This window comes from Populus trichocarpa, chromosome 18 (assembly GCF_000002775.5).
Source record: "Populus trichocarpa isolate Nisqually-1 chromosome 18, P.trichocarpa_v4.1, whole genome shotgun sequence".
NCBI classification, from domain to species: Eukaryota; Viridiplantae; Streptophyta; class Magnoliopsida; order Malpighiales; family Salicaceae; genus Populus; species Populus trichocarpa.
This window is the reverse complement of record NC_037302.2, coordinates 12,296,485-12,316,450: the sequence shown is the minus strand read 5'-3', so window position 1 is coordinate 12,316,450 and position 19,966 is coordinate 12,296,485. Positions and strand designations below refer to the sequence as shown.

At 34.3% G+C, this 19,966-nt stretch overlaps 2 protein-coding genes across 2 annotated transcripts; one reads left to right on the top strand and one right to left on the bottom strand.

The window, feature by feature from the left end:
* The first annotated feature begins 981 nt into the window (after positions 1 to 981).
* Positions 982 to 12,794, top strand: LOC7489426 (DNA-directed RNA polymerase 3, chloroplastic). Its single transcript, XM_002325083.4, has 19 exons — positions 982 to 1,933; positions 2,582 to 2,785; positions 2,954 to 3,087; positions 3,478 to 3,547; positions 4,029 to 4,087; positions 4,380 to 4,497; positions 5,172 to 5,285; positions 5,658 to 5,789; positions 6,088 to 6,504; positions 7,314 to 7,364; positions 8,537 to 8,607; positions 8,758 to 8,842; positions 9,064 to 9,216; positions 9,489 to 9,563; positions 9,674 to 9,763; positions 10,204 to 10,251; positions 10,346 to 10,460; positions 11,514 to 11,617; positions 12,014 to 12,794. The coding sequence occupies exons 1-19, from the start codon at positions 1,133 to 1,135 to the stop codon at positions 12,122 to 12,124; spliced, it is 2,952 nt and encodes a 983-aa protein (XP_002325119.3). The 5' UTR covers positions 982 to 1,132; the 3' UTR covers positions 12,125 to 12,794.
* Positions 12,795 to 15,542: 2,748 nt separating this feature from the next.
* LOC7489425 (uncharacterized) lies at positions 15,543 to 19,478 on the bottom strand. Its single transcript, XM_024589780.2, has 5 exons — positions 18,969 to 19,478; positions 18,641 to 18,714; positions 18,458 to 18,561; positions 18,250 to 18,318; positions 15,543 to 16,062 (listed from the first exon to the last, which is right to left on the bottom strand). The coding sequence occupies exons 1-5, from the start codon at positions 19,031 to 19,033 to the stop codon at positions 15,814 to 15,816; spliced, it is 561 nt and encodes a 186-aa protein (XP_024445548.1). The 5' UTR covers positions 19,034 to 19,478; the 3' UTR covers positions 15,543 to 15,813.
* Positions 19,479 to 19,966: the final 488 nt, after the last annotated feature.

Here is a 19,966-nt window from a genome sequence, read left to right as displayed (position 1 = left end):
TATTTTTATCTTTAAAATATTTCTATAAAAAACTCTTAATTTTAAAATTTTCTAACTAAAAAAATATAATGATAAAAATAATTATTATTATAGTTTTAAAACTTAACTAAGTACAAGATCTAGGTCGTGAATCAGAAGGGTAAACTTAGATTAATTATTTTTTACTAATTTGTTTTTAAATCAATATAATCTTGATATAGATTATCATCGAGTTTTATCTGGGTCAATTCAAGTTTTTAACTGGAACAATAAATAAATATAATAATAAAAAAAATTGAAACTTATAAATAACTAAAAAAGAACTCTTTAAAATGATTTTGATCAAGCTTGCAAGAATAATCGGTAGAAGTTATAATACTTTATTTCATAATTACATGTATTCCTTTCATAATAAGAATCATGTCCCTAGGAGATGTTTAAATTAAGGAGAATTTGCAACTCGTGGGTTCAAATTTGGTTCTTCCATGTTCATAATTCATACCCTTACAACCCAGCCATTCCTTGTCTTACGATTCACATATAGCAAAATATATTATTGACCCTATATCTAATTAATTATATTGTAATTGAATCAATAGTCTAATTACCTTGTAGCATGTTCTGAGTTGGTTTTATAAAAAACAAAAAAGTAAAATCTCAGATTTTACCAAATCTATCACCCCAATTTTCAATTTATTCTGGTAAACTAGAATCCTTATGTTTTAGAAATTTCTTAATTATATCTTTTTATTAATGTTTTTATATATTTTCTTGCAAAAAAATGGTGTGTGTTCTTAGGAAAGTCTACAGGAAACAGTAACAAAAAGCTCCAAAAGACTTGTTGAGAAATGTCTTAAGACTTCGAAGGACTTAAGAGATAAAATAATTTGTTTTGGACTGTATTAGCAATTTAATAGTGAGGTAGGGTTTAATCTGAAGTTTCCAAACACAAAATTTGGATTTTTGGAGGCCTCTGTGTTTCATCACTAAAAAAATATCCTCCTGTGGATTTGGCTGGTAGCTAGTAAGGTTTTAGAGAGGTTTGTTTGATTGATTTCCTTCCTAGTTCAGCTCTCTCCTCCTCTTTTCTCCTGTCTTGTCCTGTCTTCTCTTCCACCCCTACCCTTATCTCCACTCTCTCTCCACAACAAAAATGGCTTCCACGACCACTTTCTCTATTCAACACCCAACATGGACAACATCAAAACATCCTAAGTTTCATAAACCCTACAAAAACCTCCATTTCCTCTCTAACCCAACTTCTCATTCTCTTTCCAATCCTTCTTCCATCTATTCCTCTTCTTTCCCTCTCAGTCCCAAATTCCCTCTTCTAAACCCACCACTTCCATTTCACCCTTTGCATGATTCTTCTCATGACCGTCTCCTTGAAGACTTTGAAATCCCCACCATTTGTAGCCACCAAAAGCTTGAAACTTTGATCAAATTTGACCAAATTATGCACGGAGAGTCTTCGAAAAAGGTTTTCATTCAAGACCCACCTTGGATTTCTGCTCATTTTTGGAAGGGTATGTATAAATTAGCCAATAAAAAGGTGAAGGTAGAGTTCAAGGATATTGAGAAGAGGAAGTATAATTTGTTGAGGAGGCGGCAAATTAGGGAAGAGACTGAAGCGTGGGAGAGAATGGCTGATGAGTATAGGGGGTTGGTGAGGGAAATGTGTGAGAGAAAGTTGGCACCTAACTTGCCTTATGTGAAAGGTTTGCTCTTGGGGTGGTTTGAACCATTGAAAGAGGCTATAGAGAAGGAGCAGAAAATGGAGAAATCCAAGAAGCAGAAGTCGGCATTTTCTCCCAATATTGAATTGTTACCTGCTGATAAAATGGCAGTCATTGTTATGCATAAGATGATGGGGTTGTTGATGGTGGGGCATGAAGATGGGTGCGTTCGGGTTGTCCAGGCTGCAGTGCAGATTGGCATGGCTATAGAGCAGGAGGTGAGTGTTAACAGTTGCTGTTTTTGTTTCTAAGTTCTGACTTGTATTGGGATGCAATTGACATTATTATTTGTGTGGTTCTCGATTTTAGGCTGGAGGGTATATGATTAATTAGCTAAATCTGAGTAGTTGGTATGCATATAGTGTATTGTTGGTTGCTGGAATGTGGTGCTCTTGTCGAGGTACTATTTGGAAATTCTGTTTGAATAATGTATCTCAGTATTTTTGAATATGTGTAGGAAACACCAAAGTAGTGAAATGACTTTTAACATTCAAAAGGCTACTGTTATTTAGTATATAGATGAAAGAATAATACTGCCAACAGGAGATATAATTGTATAGACTTTAGTCCATGTCTATAGACAGATTCAAAGTTAATTAAGAGTACAAATAAAACTTGAATATTGTTCTTGAACTTGATGCTAAGTTCGTGTTAGGCTTTAGCTTGATTTAATGTAGATAAACCAAACTTGAAAAGTATGAAACTCAACTTGTTGATTATGGCCCTAACTCCCGTATATGACTTGAGAACAGGCTTAATTTGAGCTACCCATAATGAGATGAAAAATCATCCTGCAAAATCTATGCAAAACATCAAACTTGATAACTTAATTCTACCATTGAGCTACCAGTTCTCTTTCTTCTCAGGTTAGAATTCATAATTTCTTGGAGAAGACCAAGAATTACCAAAGGAAGAAGACAATGCATGAAGTTCAAGAGACCATGGACAAGGAGAAGGAGGTGCTCAGGAAACGTGTAAATAGTTTGATTAGAAGGAAAAGGCTCATGGAGGTGCAAAATCTGGTGAAACAGGATGAAACTAAACCTTGGAGTCGAGGTACACAAGCTAAGGTTTGTAGCCCTCACCATTTCTTTCTGAAATGGCTAGCTGTGCCCCTTCATCTATTTAAGTTTTGATTATATTTTTTATTAAAGTTTTTTCTTTTTGGGTTTCCCCATTGTTCTTTCTGTCTTTTGTTCCCCCCCTTCTACTTTCTAATGCACATTATAATTTTGCAGCTCGGAAGTCGTCTAATAGAATTATTAACTGAAACAGCTTATGTACAACCTCCTGTTAACCAGTCAGAGGATATTCCACCAGATGTTCGACCTGCCTTTAGGCACATATTTAAAACTTTAACAAAGAACCCAGGGTGAGACTTTATTTTCTATTGCCTTTTGTAAGCCATTTTTTCCATGTGCTCCCTATGCAGATAGGTAATCATCTAGTAGATCATTCTCAGACATCTCAGTTTTTGGGTTCTTCTTAGGGAATTGATTGCGTAAGTGAGCGTTGGCCAATACGTGATTCTTAGGTTCCTCGTCTTGGTTTCTGTTTGATCATTGACATTCAAGATATGGCTTTATGTTTGATTATTTGTCCATAGACTTCATTCAAGAGATGGCTTTATGGTTGATTATTGGTCCATAAGTTTCTTAGGGATGGTGAATGGTGGATTTTTTTTTTGTTGGTTATTTGCTTTTACTTCCAATGCTTCACTCCTGGTGCCATTTTTTTTCATGACTCATTTTTATCCATGTAGGCAGAAAATTGTGAAGAAGTATGGGGTTATAGAATGCGATCCCCTCATCCTCACAGGGCTTGATGGAACAGTGAGTCAAAACAAAACATCTTTCTCATTCTGAATTTGAGGATTTTAGTACACTTAAGTTTAATTTCCATTACTAAGTTGTTCTGAAGTTGCCTACCCATTTAATCCACCTAAATAATTTTAAAAAAGTTAATGCATTTCAATTACCCTTTTCCATACTTCTCGTTTTTCTTATCATAAAGTCAGCAAATGCTTCCAAAGGATCTTACCATAGTACATTTGACATCTCAAGCTTTTTATTGGTCCTTCAGAAGATAAGGAAATTGGTTTCTGATGGTATAACTCATCATTTACTTGGTGCATAGATCTGGTATGACTGTTTTCAAATCTTTATTTTGACCCCACTAGGAACATGTCATACTTGTAATCCTCTATGAATTTGGGGAACGGGTGCAAATATTGGAGCTATTAAATGCATGTGAAATTGTGACTTTTGGCCATTGGATGCTCTACTAATATATGGCATCTCTGTCCTAGTGCAGGCTAAGCACATGCTGATTCCTTATTTTCCAATGCTGGTGCCTCCCAAAAAATGGAAAGGGTATGTATGAAACACAAAGGATAGATAATGTAGATATCACATGCTCTTTCTTAGAAAGATCATTGTTACCTTTTTATGAGAGGCTGCAAAGGTCCAGAGATGTTGTTTTAAGTTATAGCTTAAAAAATGGAAGTATAGAATCTTGACTGACCCTGGCATGCTTTACCCAGCTGAGTTTTTCCTTTTGAAAAATAATGTAAATATGGACTGCACATGGCCAACCAGAATATTTTCTGTTATTTTGAAGCTCTTTGGAAGTTTTATTGTCAATTTATATCAGAAATCCTTGCAGGTATGATAAGGGTGGGCACTTGTTCTTGCCTTCGTATGTCATGCGCACTCATGGATCTCGGCAGCAACAAGTTGCAGTCAGGAGTGTTCCTGGGAAACAGATGCAGAAAGTATTTGAGGTGAGTGCTTCTTCTTCTTCTTCTGTTTCTCCTCTTGCATAGAAATAAAGAAAAGGGCTGGCTCGGCTGGCTCGAACTTGTGCAGTAATCATGGAGCAGCTGGCAGGTTTCGGCATTCTCCAAGTGGACACCCCTGTCCTGCTTCATGATGATAACAAAAATACTGAACAAAAAGTTTAATTATATATCAGATCAACAGGATAGTGAAAGATTATGTGGTATCATTAAATAAAAATAAAATCTAATTGATTTAAATTAATGGTCCTAGGACTGATATGTGCACAAGCAATAAGTTGATAGTATAGGTTATTCTAATATTTTTACGATAATTATGCACATCACCTTCATCCAAATATTAAGACCATTAAACCTATACTGTTGAATCTTATTTCTAACTTATGATTTGTTCTTAAGACTGATGTCATTGTAAAGTGTGGCAATTGTTTTTTTGGTATGGGAAGTGTTCGTATAAAAATGCTTCTTATGCTAAAAGATGACATTTAAACTTGCCGATTAACCAAAATTTATGCCTGGGTCTGAAGTATGCTGCTTTAGATTCCTTGTCTAATGGTAATAGTCTGATCATTTTGCTACTTTTCAATCAAGCCATGGCTATTGTTTTCCATCATGAAGTTGAAATATGACTTGATTTTGGTCTGATGTCATATAAACAGGCTCTGGATACACTCGGAAATACCAAATGGAGGGTGAACAGAAGATTGCTGGATGTGGTGGAGAGGATATGGACAAGTGGTGGTAACATTGCGGGCCTGGTTGATAGAGAAGATGTGAGAAGAACCTGAACTTTCTCGGCAACAATTTCTTGTGAATAGTTGGTTGTGTTAGTTGCATGGGCAATGGGATCATTTGAAATGTTAGAACATACAGTATGGCATTATGCAACCATTTTGATAACTTCCTGTTTGTTGTGAAAACCCATGCTAATTTGATTTGATCCTTGAATCTCATAGAACACATAATTTTAGTGAAATAATCTATCATGCAGTTAGAATCTTGGTGTTTGTATATACTGCCACAAGCGAATAGTCCTCTAGTCAATTACAATGACAAAATTTCTCCAATCTGTTAATTTTTTATGTTGTCAATTCGCCATTTAAACAACTTGAGATGTTTTTGATTCATACTTCGATGGGTTTCAGATTCCTATACCAGAGAAACCATCCTCAGATGATCTAACAGAAATTCAAAAGTGGAAATGGAGTGTGAGGAAGGCAAAGAAGATAAACCAAGAGAGGCACTCTCAAAGATGTGACACTGAACTTAAGCTTTCTGTAAGATCTACTTCCTTCTCGGTTTTAAATTGACAAGATGTCTGATTGCAGTATGCTGCAACATTGAGTAGTTAATTAAATTGATTCATTCATATAAATGAATGCTTGCGAGTTCTTATGCCAACATAATCAAGATTGTATTTATTGACAATCTCTATATCTATCACAATAAATTATTTTTTGACTTCATATTCACTTAAAAGCTCAAGTAACTAGATAAATTTTGATTTTGCATGTCTTGCCGGAGAACATGCGTATCAATGCTTTACCTTTCATTCCACAACCATGGCTAATGCAGGTGGCTCGGAAACTGAAAGATGAAGAGGGATTTTATTATCCTCACAATCTTGATTTTCGAGGTCGTGCATATCCGATGCACCCACATTTGACTCATCTAAGTTCTGATCTTTGTCGAGGAGTTCTTGAATTTGAAGAAGGAAGGCCATTAGGGAAGTCTGGATTACGTTGGTTGAAAATACATCTAGCAAACTTGTATTCAGGCGGGGTTGAAAAGTTGTCCCATGATGGCCGTCTAGCATTTGTCGAGAACCATCTAAGTGAGATATTTGATTCAGCAAAAAACCCTGTAAATGGAAAGCGCTGGTGGTTAAAAGCTGAAGATCCTTTCCAGTGCTTGGCTGCTTGTATTAATCTGTCAGAAGCCTTGAATAGTGCATCGCCACATACTGTCATCTCCCACCTGCCAATCCATCAGGTAAATGCTTCACCATAAGCATGGTTGTGACAGAAAAGAAATTTGCAGCTTTTGCAAAAGAAACATGCTATAAACAATTTGTTTAAGGATGCATTTCCTTTCAATGATTGTGGCAAAAATGCAAATAAACAGGTAAATATTATCTGACAGAGACTGCTGGTGCCATTACCTTTTGAATCCAGCTCTCCTAGTCAAACTATTCCTGAATTTTAAAGGTTGTGGCAGAGAGCTTAGTTGTCACTTGAAAATATTTCAATTATAATAAAGTAAATTTAGATGAAATCTGCCACTTCTATCACAAGGCATGAATCATCCTTCAATTTTGTTTTCATATGTTTAGGATAAAAGTGTATATTTTGCATGATTGATCTACCATTTTCAATATGGCTGAATTTGTATGTAAAAAGAAGTTTGAACTAATATGCAAAATGCCACACGTGTGCAAAACCCATTACAGTGTAATATTTCAATAGCTTCCACTGAAGTTCTTTTAGTTGATAATTAGCAAAGATTGCAGTGCCTTACTTCTTGAGTTTTGTTTCTTTCATCTCCTTGTGTCTTGTACTATTTCTGGTTTTGTTTCCTCACTGCTGTTTCTTGTTCTAGATAGAAAATAAAATGTTACCATGGTTAATTCTCTTATTTAAGAACTCTCGTGTACTATGCCTTAATGATTGGTTTTTTCTTAGATATTATATCTCATGCGTGTTGCATCTTTTGATTAAAAGCATCTGGGTACACTATTGTTTTTCAGTTCTCCTTCCGAAAATAACATGCTAATGCAACCCCCGCCTCTTTTCTTGTTATAGGATGGTTCATGTAATGGTCTACAGCACTATGCAGCCTTGGGAAGAGACACTGTAGGTTTACTATTTCATTTTCTTCATGGAACAATTTATTAATGACACTGTTCACTCTGGATTTGTTTTCATTTCTCTTTCTTCTTTCTTTCGTTTGCTTTTTTTTTTTGGCATCATCATAGAAAAAAAAGAGAGAAAACAACGGAAAAACTCAGAAGTATTATTTGGTTGACATGTCACATGTCACCCCTGTAATTTTGATTTTGATTTTTGTGCATGATTAAACCAAAGTGATGTTGTTGTTGGCCAAAAAAAGACACCACTGTCTGGGTAATATGACATCATTTGGGTTGATTTTTGAAGGAAATGAAAGTATTAGGGTGGCATTTGACTTCATAATCTCATGTTTTATTTCAGTTCTAAATCAGAGTTGCTTGTTATGTATTTTTTTTTCTATAAAAAAAGTTGTTGAGCTGATTGTGATTATATAACCACTACTTAGCGTTCAAAAATTTTAGTATTCGGTGAGGGTCTCCCTTAACCCCTTTAGACTCATTTATGTTTCATGAAAACAGGCTTGGATGTAGTACATAAATCACCTCTATGTTGTTCTTGCAGCATGACATAATTACCTTCTAGGCACCGTGTTTATTGTATTACTCCCTTTTTTTAAAAATGATTGAAAATACCTCTTTCTGGTTTCAATATCTTTAAAAACAAAATAAGTAGAGCAATAAACTATATGTGATTCCTGGCTCTTATATGTTACTCATGTACTCATTTTGCTCATCACCAATTCTTTTATCCACCTTGGCTGTGCACTTTTGTACCATGCTCATTTTCTCCCATCTCCTTAAAAAAATGTGGAACGCTGAAAAAAAAATCATAATTGAAGTTTATTTCTCAATCATTCTGCTGATTCGTTCGTAATTTTAAAGCATGCTATCCTAAACTTGATTGATCAAAACTGCATCCATGAATACCTGAAAGGCTTCTCCTGGGCCTCCCAAAACCATTTATGATCCATTGGTGAATTTGGTTATAATAATTCCAAATGATAAAACTTCAACTACGTTCTCTGATGCTGGGAATCAGAATTGTTCGAAATAGAGTTCTGTTCTTATGCTGGTTAATACACTGTTTATTCTCTTGCATTTTGAACATAACTATCTTCCACATCTCTGGCTCATTTGAACTGAAGTTATGCATTCACTTCTTCTGGTGTTCTCCAGCTGGAAGCAGCGGCAGTTAACTTAGTTGCTGCAGAGAAACCTTCGGATGTTTATTCAGAAATTGCCGTTAGGTATTCTAATTTCCTCTACAGGATGTTAACTTGTTGTCTACCATGAATATGATTCTGTATGACTCTGCATGTGTCTTTATTGCATGATTCGAATGTGCATTTGATATTTATTATTGTGCAAAATGAGACTGAAAGGAGTTTTGCTGACAGGGTCCATGAAATAATTAGAAGGGACAGCAGTAAGGATCCTGCTACAAACCCACATGCTTTATTAGCCAAGATCCTAGTTGATCAGGTCATTCTTTCTTTTCCTGCTCTGATGTTTGAATTATCAATATGTTTAAATAACTACAAAAGCTTGATGGAGAATAAGTCATCCCCCCAAATAATGAAGCTTGATGAAGGATAAGTCATCCTCGCACATAATGAATCTTGATGGATTATCAATTTTTTCTTTTAGAAAAACAATCATTTACTTCTGAACTTCTTTTGTCTAACATTTTGGAAGCTTTTCAGGTGGATCGGAAATTGGTTAAACAAACAGTGATGACTTCAGTGTATGGTGTCACTTATGTTGGGGCACGTGAACAGATAAAAAGAAGATTAGAGGAGAAGGGTCATATTACGGATGATAGACTGCTCTTCAGTGCAGCCTGTTATACTGCTAAAGTGAGCATCCAGCCTAGTTATAAGGACATATTATGGCTGTTCTAGGATATGATAAATTAATTGCACGTGATTTCTAGAAAATGTCAATGAAAAGTTGATGATAGAATATAATTTCAACTAATGTGAGATATTCTAATCCTGATGTATTTTAGCCATGTTTTAATTTGTGCTGTGGATCACATGATCATCCCACTTTAGGCACACCTAAAACTATGAGAAGATCCTTGTATTAGTGGAATCATTCTCAAATTTACTCACTACCTCTTCCATAGGTGACATTGACTGCACTAGGAGAGTTGTTCCAAGCTGCTCGTGATATAATGAGCTGGCTTGGTGATTGCGCAAAGGTATGGCTCCATCACATTTGGGAATCAAATTACATGGACCACCTTTATTTTTATTAATAGTAACATTTTATTCAAATTTATTTTATTGCTTGACCATGAACCTATTATAGATTATTGCTTCAGAAGATCAGCCTGTGCAGTGGACAACTCCACTTGGCCTTCCTGTTGTGCAGCCTTACTATAAGACCGAACGACATCTTGTGAGTATTAAATCCTTACTGCATTTTTTATTTGTTAAGTGCAGGCTGCTATAGATTAATAATATACCAGTATGGTAGGTTCCTTGCTTTCATGGTGTTTGTAATTTTAAAAATGTTCATTTGCTTAACTCTTTATTGCTGTTAGAGGAATATGAAATGGTTGGTCAAAATATTCCAATAGATAAAGTTTTTTTTTGAGTAATGGTAAAGATCCTTTAAGAAAACTCTGTTGGGATCCTTGCTTATAGCACTGGAGAACATTTGTAGTGAACTCATGCCATGTGACTATGACATTAAATATCACAAGAAATGAATGACATGATATTATGTTAGTTTTTTCTCCTACACTTAAGATTGGCATAAAACTTATGTCCTCTGCTTTCCCACTTTCTTTCTTTTAAGTAAATGGAAACAGTTAGGTAACTAATTTGGTGTTGCAGATAAAAACTTCACTTCAGATTTTGGCCCTGCAGCGGGAAGGCAGTTCGGTAAGCTTTACTCTGTTGTCTTGCTTTCAGCTCTTCTTTCCTTTCTGACATTTCATTCACTCACATAAAAACATTATTATACTATCAATATCAGGTACAGGTTAGAAAACAGAGAACTGCTTTCCCTCCGAATTTTGTGCACTCGCTTGACGGCTCACACATGATGATGACTGCAGTTGCATGCCGGGATGCTGGTTTATGTTTTGCAGGTTTGCCTTGCATTCTTTAGTACATGAAGCTCAAACCTAGTAATAGAATGGATCTAACTTATTGACATGGTGTAGAAGATTAGAAGCCTTTTATGTCTTTGATGAATGTCTTTTCAAAACAGTCCAAGTAGAGTTATTATTTGCATCATTACTTTTTATAGTTGGGTTCACTTTTTAGGCAAGTTTCAATTTGTTCTGTTTGATGCAAACAAAACGTGGTAGGAATTAATATTCTACTGCTTTATGATAATTGAAGCTTTGGCTGATGAACCTCGACATATGGCTTGAACTTGACAAGCACTTGAGCCATTTATTTTATTTTGCCCATTAGGCTCTCTAAAGATTCTAATTTAAGCCTGGTAGAATGTACCTTTTGGGTTCATTTTGATGAGGACTTGTCTTTTATTCTAATAACTTTGATGCAACTCTGAACAATTAAAAATGATGCTGAATTTTTTGTATCTCCGTAACTAAACCTGTTTAACCCTAAAGACCCTTATCTTTCTTTTCTTTTTTTTTTTGAGAACCCTGTAAACGCTCCCTGAACCTACAGCATGCCAGCATCAATATCAGTTATTCATTGGAGCTTGTTTTGCAAATGCTAACTTTTTGTGACTTTCCTGCTACTATGATGTACTAGGTTCTTCAGTTACCTTGCTAGTCATCCTTTCTGCCCTTGAATTTTGATTTCCTCTGAACTTATTGCGTGCTAGTACCATTAATGGCTTAGTGCAGGTCATTGTATTATCAAAAAATCATGTATATTTATCCATACCTAAAACCTATTTGAAGTGCTATTATTCATCTTTTTTGACTTGCACATAAATGTGCTGAGGCATTGGGGATAAGAAATGTTTTCTTATCTGGCTATGGTTGTACAGTTTCAAATGATGTAGTAAGTACTCCAAATAACTCAAGTAGAGAAACTGGAAGTGTTACTCAAGTACAGACAGTAATGTGTATCATAGTTAATTTTATCATTATGTAGTTTCCAACTATCATCATACTTTTTCTGTGGTCCTCGCATCCTTCTGAAGTGAATCTCCTTTGCAGGTGTTCATGACTCTTTCTGGACCCATGCAACAGATGTGGATTTGATGAATAGGATATTGCGGGAGAAATTTGTGGAGCTTTATAACATGCCAATACTTGAAAATGTGAGTGCAATGGTGTGTGATGACCCAGTTTTTCTGTCTGACCAGCTTGACCTATTAAGTGAGCATTTGTCATTGTCTTCAAAGGGAACTATAAATTACCGTGTCTGCCTATCAAGTAATTTGGGGGGCTTTTTTCTTGGCCTTTTCTAGGAATAAACACCAATTTGATCTTTAAAAAGAAAGGAACAATTACAAGAAAAAAAAAAGAGAGCTTATGAATGCCTCAATATATTAAGTGGCTTCTTCCAGCTTCTCCCAGTAGCCAGGGATAACTGCTTGGCATTAGTGTTGCCTTTTTGTTTTTCAAATATAAGTTAACTCAATTATGATATTTCTTCTTTTTTATTTTTATTAATAAATGTTGCTGACCTATATGATGACTTGGATCGTCCCCAGTTACTTGAAGACTTCCAGACGTCGTACCCAACATTGCAGTTTCCACCTCTGCCTGAGAGAGGCAACTTTGATTTGCAAAAAGTTCTTAGATCTCCATACTTCTTCAACTGAATCTTCATCAAATGTAAATCGGAAGCATCATCTTTGCATTTTGCTACTTTTGACCATGAAGTTGTCAAGTTTTCCAGGCATTTTGTGCAGAATTAAACTGAAAATTTGAAGGAAAGTAGAAGTGGCAAAGAGAATTCTGATGCCATTGGTGAGTTTATTATCTTGAAATCAAAGATTTTTTCTCAAGAAACAGTCCCTGCACTTAGTTATGATCAGCTCAGAAAGGCCATTTCTAGTGCAGAGGATGAAACCCTCCAACTGGCTCATTCGTGTACACAAAGAAACTCTTGGTATGGGTGGATTAAAAGAGCGTCAGATTCCTATTCTATGTTTAATTTGGGGAGACTGATCTTCGAGGGCTGCATGATATGGATCGATCATTCTTGCAAAGGCATACAACGAGTATGCTTGGTGCTTGCTGCATTTTTTTTCTTGTGCTGTGAGCAGATCACGAGAAACAAGGCTACTTGATTGTTGTAAGATCAAGTAAATCTTATTTTTCTTATTCTTTTTTTCTTATCATGTACCATTTCATCTGTACATATACAAGCATAGGAGAGAAGATCCTGTTATATAGCGGGGCCATGCTAAATGTAATTTTCATATGCCAATTGGCAAACCATGTAAAAGTTCTCTACATAATGGAATGGAAGGAAATTTCATAGGTGCACATTGTTAGCTCTCCTGAGAATGGATTGTTCTTGTTTCTTCTTATTACATGTGATCGTGCTCTGAGTTCTTATTGTATATGATTGTGCTCTCCTTACTGAATTTTAAGGACAACCAGTTCTTCGTTTTGCAGCTGTAACATTGTGAATCAAGATAGTGTGGTTTCAAAAGCCATCTATTGGCAGTTTCATTGCTGATGTTTCGTAAAAATTGCTTGCAGGATTTTACCATTTGTGAAAAAAACTAGGAGATGAGGTAGACAACTGAAATTCAACAAGGCCAGACATTCAAAACTAGAAAATGCTCCAAAGCAGTTGCAGTCGGAGGAGAGACAAATACTTTGGTGACAGGTTTGGTTAAGAAAGCCAGGAGACAAGTTTTTCTATAGGAGATGCATGCACATGAAAAACAGAGGAAACCCAGAGTGATATTTTCATGTATCATATGAACATTAACATTAAATTCTGCTTTATATGAAGGATCAAAACAAATCATTGATAAACAAACAAGAAGCTAATTAATGATGTTTCATCATTAAACACGAAGAATCTACAAGTTTCTAAAATAACCTTTAGTAATATAAGGATATGATAGAAAAATTTCATAAAATTGTTCAAAATGTTTCAAGAACTTAGGATTTTTAAAATTACTCAACCATTGAGATTTTTAAGAATATATTCTTGAAAAATTAAAATTATATTATTGTATACCTCTGGAGCATTTTTTAAATGAAAAATATAATTTTGAGAGAGGGATATATTGGGAAATTTAATATTATACAACACACAATTAGAAACATTACAACATATTAGAGACTTGATTAATTATCCAAGGATAGATTAAGGCCCCGTTTGTTTGCTGGAAAGTAGTTTTATTTTGGAAAGTGAATTCCGGGGAAAGTGAAAAATAAGTTGGAAAACATTTTTCAGTGTTTGGTTATGTCATGGAAAATGAGCTGGAAAATAACTTATTAATGTTTTATTTTTCTCAAGTTTATTAAAATAATGAGGAACAAATCTTACAAATTAAAAAGTTGAATGAGAATGAAATTGAAAAAAATATAATTTCATAAATTATCTCAAATAAAATAAATAATAATCAAAATAATAGAGATCAAATCTAAAAAATTAAAAAAAACAAAAGGTGAATAAATTAAAATAATAATAATTAACATTTCATAAATTATTTCAAATAAAATAAGTAACAATCAAAAAAATAAGGACCAAATTTGATAGATAAAAAATTTCAATAAAAAAATGATAAGAAAAAAAAATAACAATTATAAAAATAATGACCAAAATTAATATAAAAAATAAATTTTAAGAGATAGAATTGAAAAATAAATATTCAAAACAAATTATATATAGCAATCAAAAGTTTGAGGATCAAATTTGATATAATCAGCAAATAATAACATTTCTAAATTTTTCATAACTTCCGGAAAGTGTTTTCCGCCCAAATTTTTCAAGAAAACACTTTCCTGAAAACCAAGCCAAATTTTCCTTTGACTGGAAAGTGTTTTCCGTTGACCAATTTTTCTAATGGCAAACAAACACAGGAAAGTTTGGAAAGTGGTTTCCCGAAAACCACTTTCCGGAAAACAAACACAGTCAAAAGAGAAAACATTTTCCTGGAAACCAAACCAAATTTTTCTTTGACCGGAAAGTGTTTTCCGTTGACCAACTTTCTTAATGGCAAACAAACACAGGAAAGTTTGAAAAATGATTTTCTGGAAAGTGAATTCCGGAAAACAAACATGGCATAAGTCACTTACTCATTAGCTTTGATAAGGGGCATGTTCGGGAGAAAAAATAGTCACACTCAGGCACTTGTAAGAAAAAACTCATTAGAAAATTAGATTATATACTTAACTTTATACAAATATAAAATTGAATAAATTAAAAATATAAATACAGATTGGAGAAACACCTTATTATATAAATACAAATGTAGTCATCAATATTGAAATATTCCAAGTCTCCGGGGTACATAAATGGTGTGAGGAAGCAGCAGCGTGTAAATTACTTTTTAAAATAATTTTTTATTTGAAAATATATTAAAATATATATATATATATATATATATATATTTTTAATATTTAGCATATTAAAATTATTGAAAAGCATTTAATTAATATTAATTTAATATTTTTTTTCAAATAAAAACCATCTAAAAACAAACCCAGAAGTTATGACAAACTCATCGGACACCAGTGCATTCATTTTGCTACGAATTCCAGCAACAGTAAACCGTGCCTTCTGCAAACATAATTGTCGAAGAAAAATGTACTATATAAATTATAAGATCTTTTATCGACTAGAATAGAAATTGGTTGAGGAAATTCAGCAGTGAAGCAGAGAGCTTGATCGACCAGTGATTTGACCCTAACTGGAGATAGCAAAGATTAGAGGATAGAGGAGCTGGTTTTCCCCTCGAAGATTTGAAGGCCGTGATGGAATTCATTTTTAATGAGCAGATATAAAAGATGGACTGGTAGGCATTTCTCACGTATTAGGTTAGGCAGTTAAAACTTAAAAGGATGTTTAAGAATATAGAAATGATTGTTTTTTTAAATATTATGTTTTAAAAATATATTAAAATAAAAATTTTATTTATTTTTTAAAAATTATTTTTAACATAAACACATTAAAATAATCTCACAATCCCAAAAAATATTAATTTTAAACAAAAAAAAAATCAATTTTTTTTAAAAGCATTAAAAAAAAAGCAAAAAACAGACAAATTAAGATTAGGGTAACTCTCTTGTATGGGGCAATTAAGCTTCTAAAGCCACTGAGAATTGACTAGGAGAATCTAATACCATCTCCACTGACAACCCTAGATGCAGAATAATTTACACCATAAAATCCATGCAGAATACCTCCAAAACCTGCTTTAACAAAGATGTACTAGCAGGGGAAAATTAACAATCCACCTCATAACATGTACAACAGGCTAGAGTCAGTGAAAGCACCGCAGCTTGGCTAAGGATGGTCAATTCCCCAGTCACGTGGTACAATCTACACGCAAATGCTTGCAAAGGCTTCCTCAAATGCCCTTTTCTTGCTGAACTCTATGCTCCACCCAGCAGCGCTACTCGCCCTCTCTGTTCGGATCCTCATTGTTTCCTCATCTTCTGCATATCCGTGCATGTCTGGCCCTCCTCTGAGAGGCACTGGTTGTGGAGCAATGCCTATTGGCCGAGGCTGCCCTCCAGCAATTGTAGGTGCATACTGCCCAGCTTCAACACTGATGCCTCCCTGGGAGCTCTGGCTCAACAAATACACAATTGAATTGATCAGGAGTGAGGGGGTGAGATAGACATTCCAAGGAGTAACAACGTATGATTTGAGACAATAAACAAACTTTCCAGGTCTGAATTCAACCTTTAAAAAGGTTAATTACTTCTGCAGTTCGCCGTGACTAACTTTTCATCCTAATTGCCAAACAAAAACCAAGGTAAATTTATTTTTATCTCAAGAAAATCACACTGCTTTTGCCAATCATCAATACAATTACTTATTCAAGATTTTAGCAATGTTGGACTGCACTTCTACAACTTTAAGTTATAAGTCTACACTCCGAAAAGGATATCAATTCAGGGACATAAGCTGATGGCATCCTCTCCTTCAGAGAGATTTATTAAGATATTATATATGCAAATAGTGCTTTTGACCAGAAAAGAATAGAGAGTCAATTAAGAACAATGAAAGTTCTGTGAATCATTAAAATGGTATCCTTTCTAGTAGAAGTTAGAAAACAAATCTCAACATTGAAGTCATATGCATAAGCTATGTGGATCCCGAAAAGCATATTCATATTGCTACTTGGTGACTCTTATAAATCATAACAGTAAAGAGATGTCCACTCTGTGTTGAACAAAGTTGTCTAGACAAATTGTCGTCTCTTTCAACTTGAAAAGACACATTTGGGATTAAAACTAGTTTGTCCTAGAATCAACTGAATTTTATCACACTAATTTTCTTTCTCTTTTATTTTCCCAGACAATTAATTTAAAAAGATATAGATCAAGCCAACCTTTATTTTCAGCACTCACTACTGGTTTCATCTAAGATTAAAGATTTCACACACTATTCTATGCTATATAGTTAAAATCTAAATAGTACCATGGAGTTTAATAATTAATTTGAACCGGATTCAAAATCCAATGAAATGAAATCCTACCACATCAACCTCATACAGCACAAAGCAGCAAGTTGAAGTAGAGATGTAGGAGTAACAACTTTGAAGAGTAGTTATTGTAGGAGCACCTTTCATAATTATGGTAGAAAAATCCGTGTACTCGGATCCACTAAAATTCCAAACTAATTTGGTCAGTCACATTGATCTTCTACCTCCTCCAATTATTGCAGCTATGTATTGTAGGTCTGTAGGCTATTGTGAAGCTACATTCTTCTTTAGCTCTTTCATCAATGTTATACTTTGCCTACTTCTCCTATCCGGCTCCCCTTTCCCACTACTTTAACCAATCACTCTTTCCCACTGATGCATCCCGCCAAATCTTGATGTCAGATATTGCCAAATCTAATCACATGAGCCTCCCTCAACTTGTACTCCAATGATGCCATCTTCACCTTCCAAAAGGCACTTACTCTAAAACTGGTCCTTTCTTATGTTTTCACACATCCATCATAACATCTTAGCTATGCTCATTTATGAACTCACTACACAACCAACTCCATATCATAGAATAGCCAGCTAATTGCAGTTAGCATGTCTTTAAACAAGCAAAGATTTCAATCACATAACATAACTGCTTCAATTCAACCACCCCACTTTGATTCTATGGGTAAAGTGCACCTTGATGTTCCTCTACATTCATGACAGAAGCTATGTTTCAGAAACAGACAAGCTCTATCACCTTCCCTCTATTCGGAGCTAGCAAACCCGGTATCCCTGGCATGGCACATTTACTTCACTACTATTATTATCCTTATCTTGACACCTTTGAACTCATGGGTATGCCTCCCTTAAGTCCAATCTTTGTACACATCCACATCTATATAATCATAAAATAGCATGCATAATTGCCTATGGGATATCATTTGTATACTGCCTGAGGGATTTATCAATAACCATAAAAGGAAAAATGCAAGGACTCAACTTGAGGAGCAAATTTACTCAGTTAATTAAATGTGTACAGTCAGACAAACAGATGAAAAATATGAGGAACAAGCTTTCATACACAGTAAGCAAAAATTATCCTCAATTTAAACTATCTGTACAGGCTCCTAATTTCTATTTCCTGGATCAGAAGGCAGAAGCTCATTATAAATAGATTAACTTCCACACAAAAAAAACAACTAACTAAAACGAAAAACAAAATCAAATGCAATGATTTTGATAATAGAATTGGAAGAAACAATAAGAGCCTTCAAAAGGTTAAAAAGAAAAATGATGTGCCAAATAAAAGTAAGAACTCATTATATTCTCACCCCATCAGTATTATCAGTTTGTGCACGAGGCCCCTTGCTTGCTGCCATAGCTAAGGCCAATTCTTCAGCCTGTTAATCAGGATAAATCACACCTGAGTAAATCCCCGCAAAAATTATCTACATATTGTTGAAATGCTGATATGTTGTACTGATTTCACATATAGGATTGTTGTTTTAAAAGTAAAAATAAAAGAATTCCTGAAAGTACCTTCCGAGCTTGATTAATCAATATTAGATCTGCATTTTCTTTTTGATACTCTGCAATTTTTTCTTCAATAGCAGGGACATCAACTCCAGCAACCAAGTCAAATACTGTAAGAGGTCAAGATAAAATCTTGAATTGAAAACCATGCTTAAAAGTCACTGGAAAAAAAAAAACAAAAAAACTCACTCATGTCTTCTACTTCCTCCAAGTAATCATTGTACTCCCTCAACGATGGAAAATCCTCTTCTCGCTTATTAAATCTATAAAATAGGTATTCAACTTTTGAATTATCATCCGCAACATAAATGCTAAAACAACACTTGTATGTGGGCGAAATTGGAAGAAAGTAAGTAAAAAAAGAAATAATCCCATTACAAGCTGGTGCAGGAAAAGAAAAAATCCCATTCCATTAATTCCAATGTTATTAAACCTCGTAGCTGATTACATGGTAACTATAATTGAAAGAAGAAAAGCTAAACATGAAAAAGAAAGATAACCCAGGAAGAGAAATTACATGCTAGCAATCCTTCTTCTGACCAGTATCTCCTTGTTGTGAGGATTATTACTTGAGACCACCATTTTTTTAAGGTTCCCACGAATCAAGAAAACAAGATCAAGCAGAACAAGATATTCTGTTGGTTTGACGCCGCCCCCAACTACAAAAGAGCCACGGCAGCTATGACTTCGTACCAGAGAAGAAGAGATTTCAATGGGATACTACCGCTATGCAGATGAAGATTCGTTGAGCCGTTGATGGCCTTTTTGTCCTACTGACATCAAATCTTGACCCTCCCTCCGAATAGAATCACAGCTTGGCTCGATATCTCTCTGAGGTTCTTGTTCGTGGCTGTACAGACTGCAGAGGTGTGGTCTGAGAGTGGAGAAGTCGAGACAAGAGGAGCCGGGTCTAGCGAGAAAGGCAGTGTTTGGGGTTAAGGAAACTTGGCAGGAGTCAAAGAGTTGGGCTCATGGTTACGGACTGGTGGGTCGAAGAAGCCTCGAAGGCTCTCTTAAATTAATTCAATTTCGATACGTCTAGTAGCACTAGAGAAATTTTTTAAAGGCAGCTGTTTAAAAAAAATTTAAAGTAGTTTTTATTTAAAAATATATTAAAATAATTTTTTTATTTATTTTAAAAAAATTAATTTTAATATCAGCATATCAAAAAATTTAAAATAAAATAAAAATTAAATTTTTAAAAAATATAACTTTAACTAGCATCTTAAGCTGCAAATATTTATAATAAATTCCTTGAGATGCTAGAGATAATTAAATATGATTAATATATATATATATATATATATATATATATATATATATAAAGAGATAAAAACATGATTTTGTTAAAATAAATTTCTTTTATTTTTTTTGGCAAAAAACAAAAAGATAAATAAAAATCAATAAATCATTTCTTCTGTCCCTAGCCCCATTAAAAAGAATCAACTCGGGTGAAATAAATTAACTTGAATTGATTCAAAAATAAAATTTTATAAGTTAAAATTTTTTCAAACA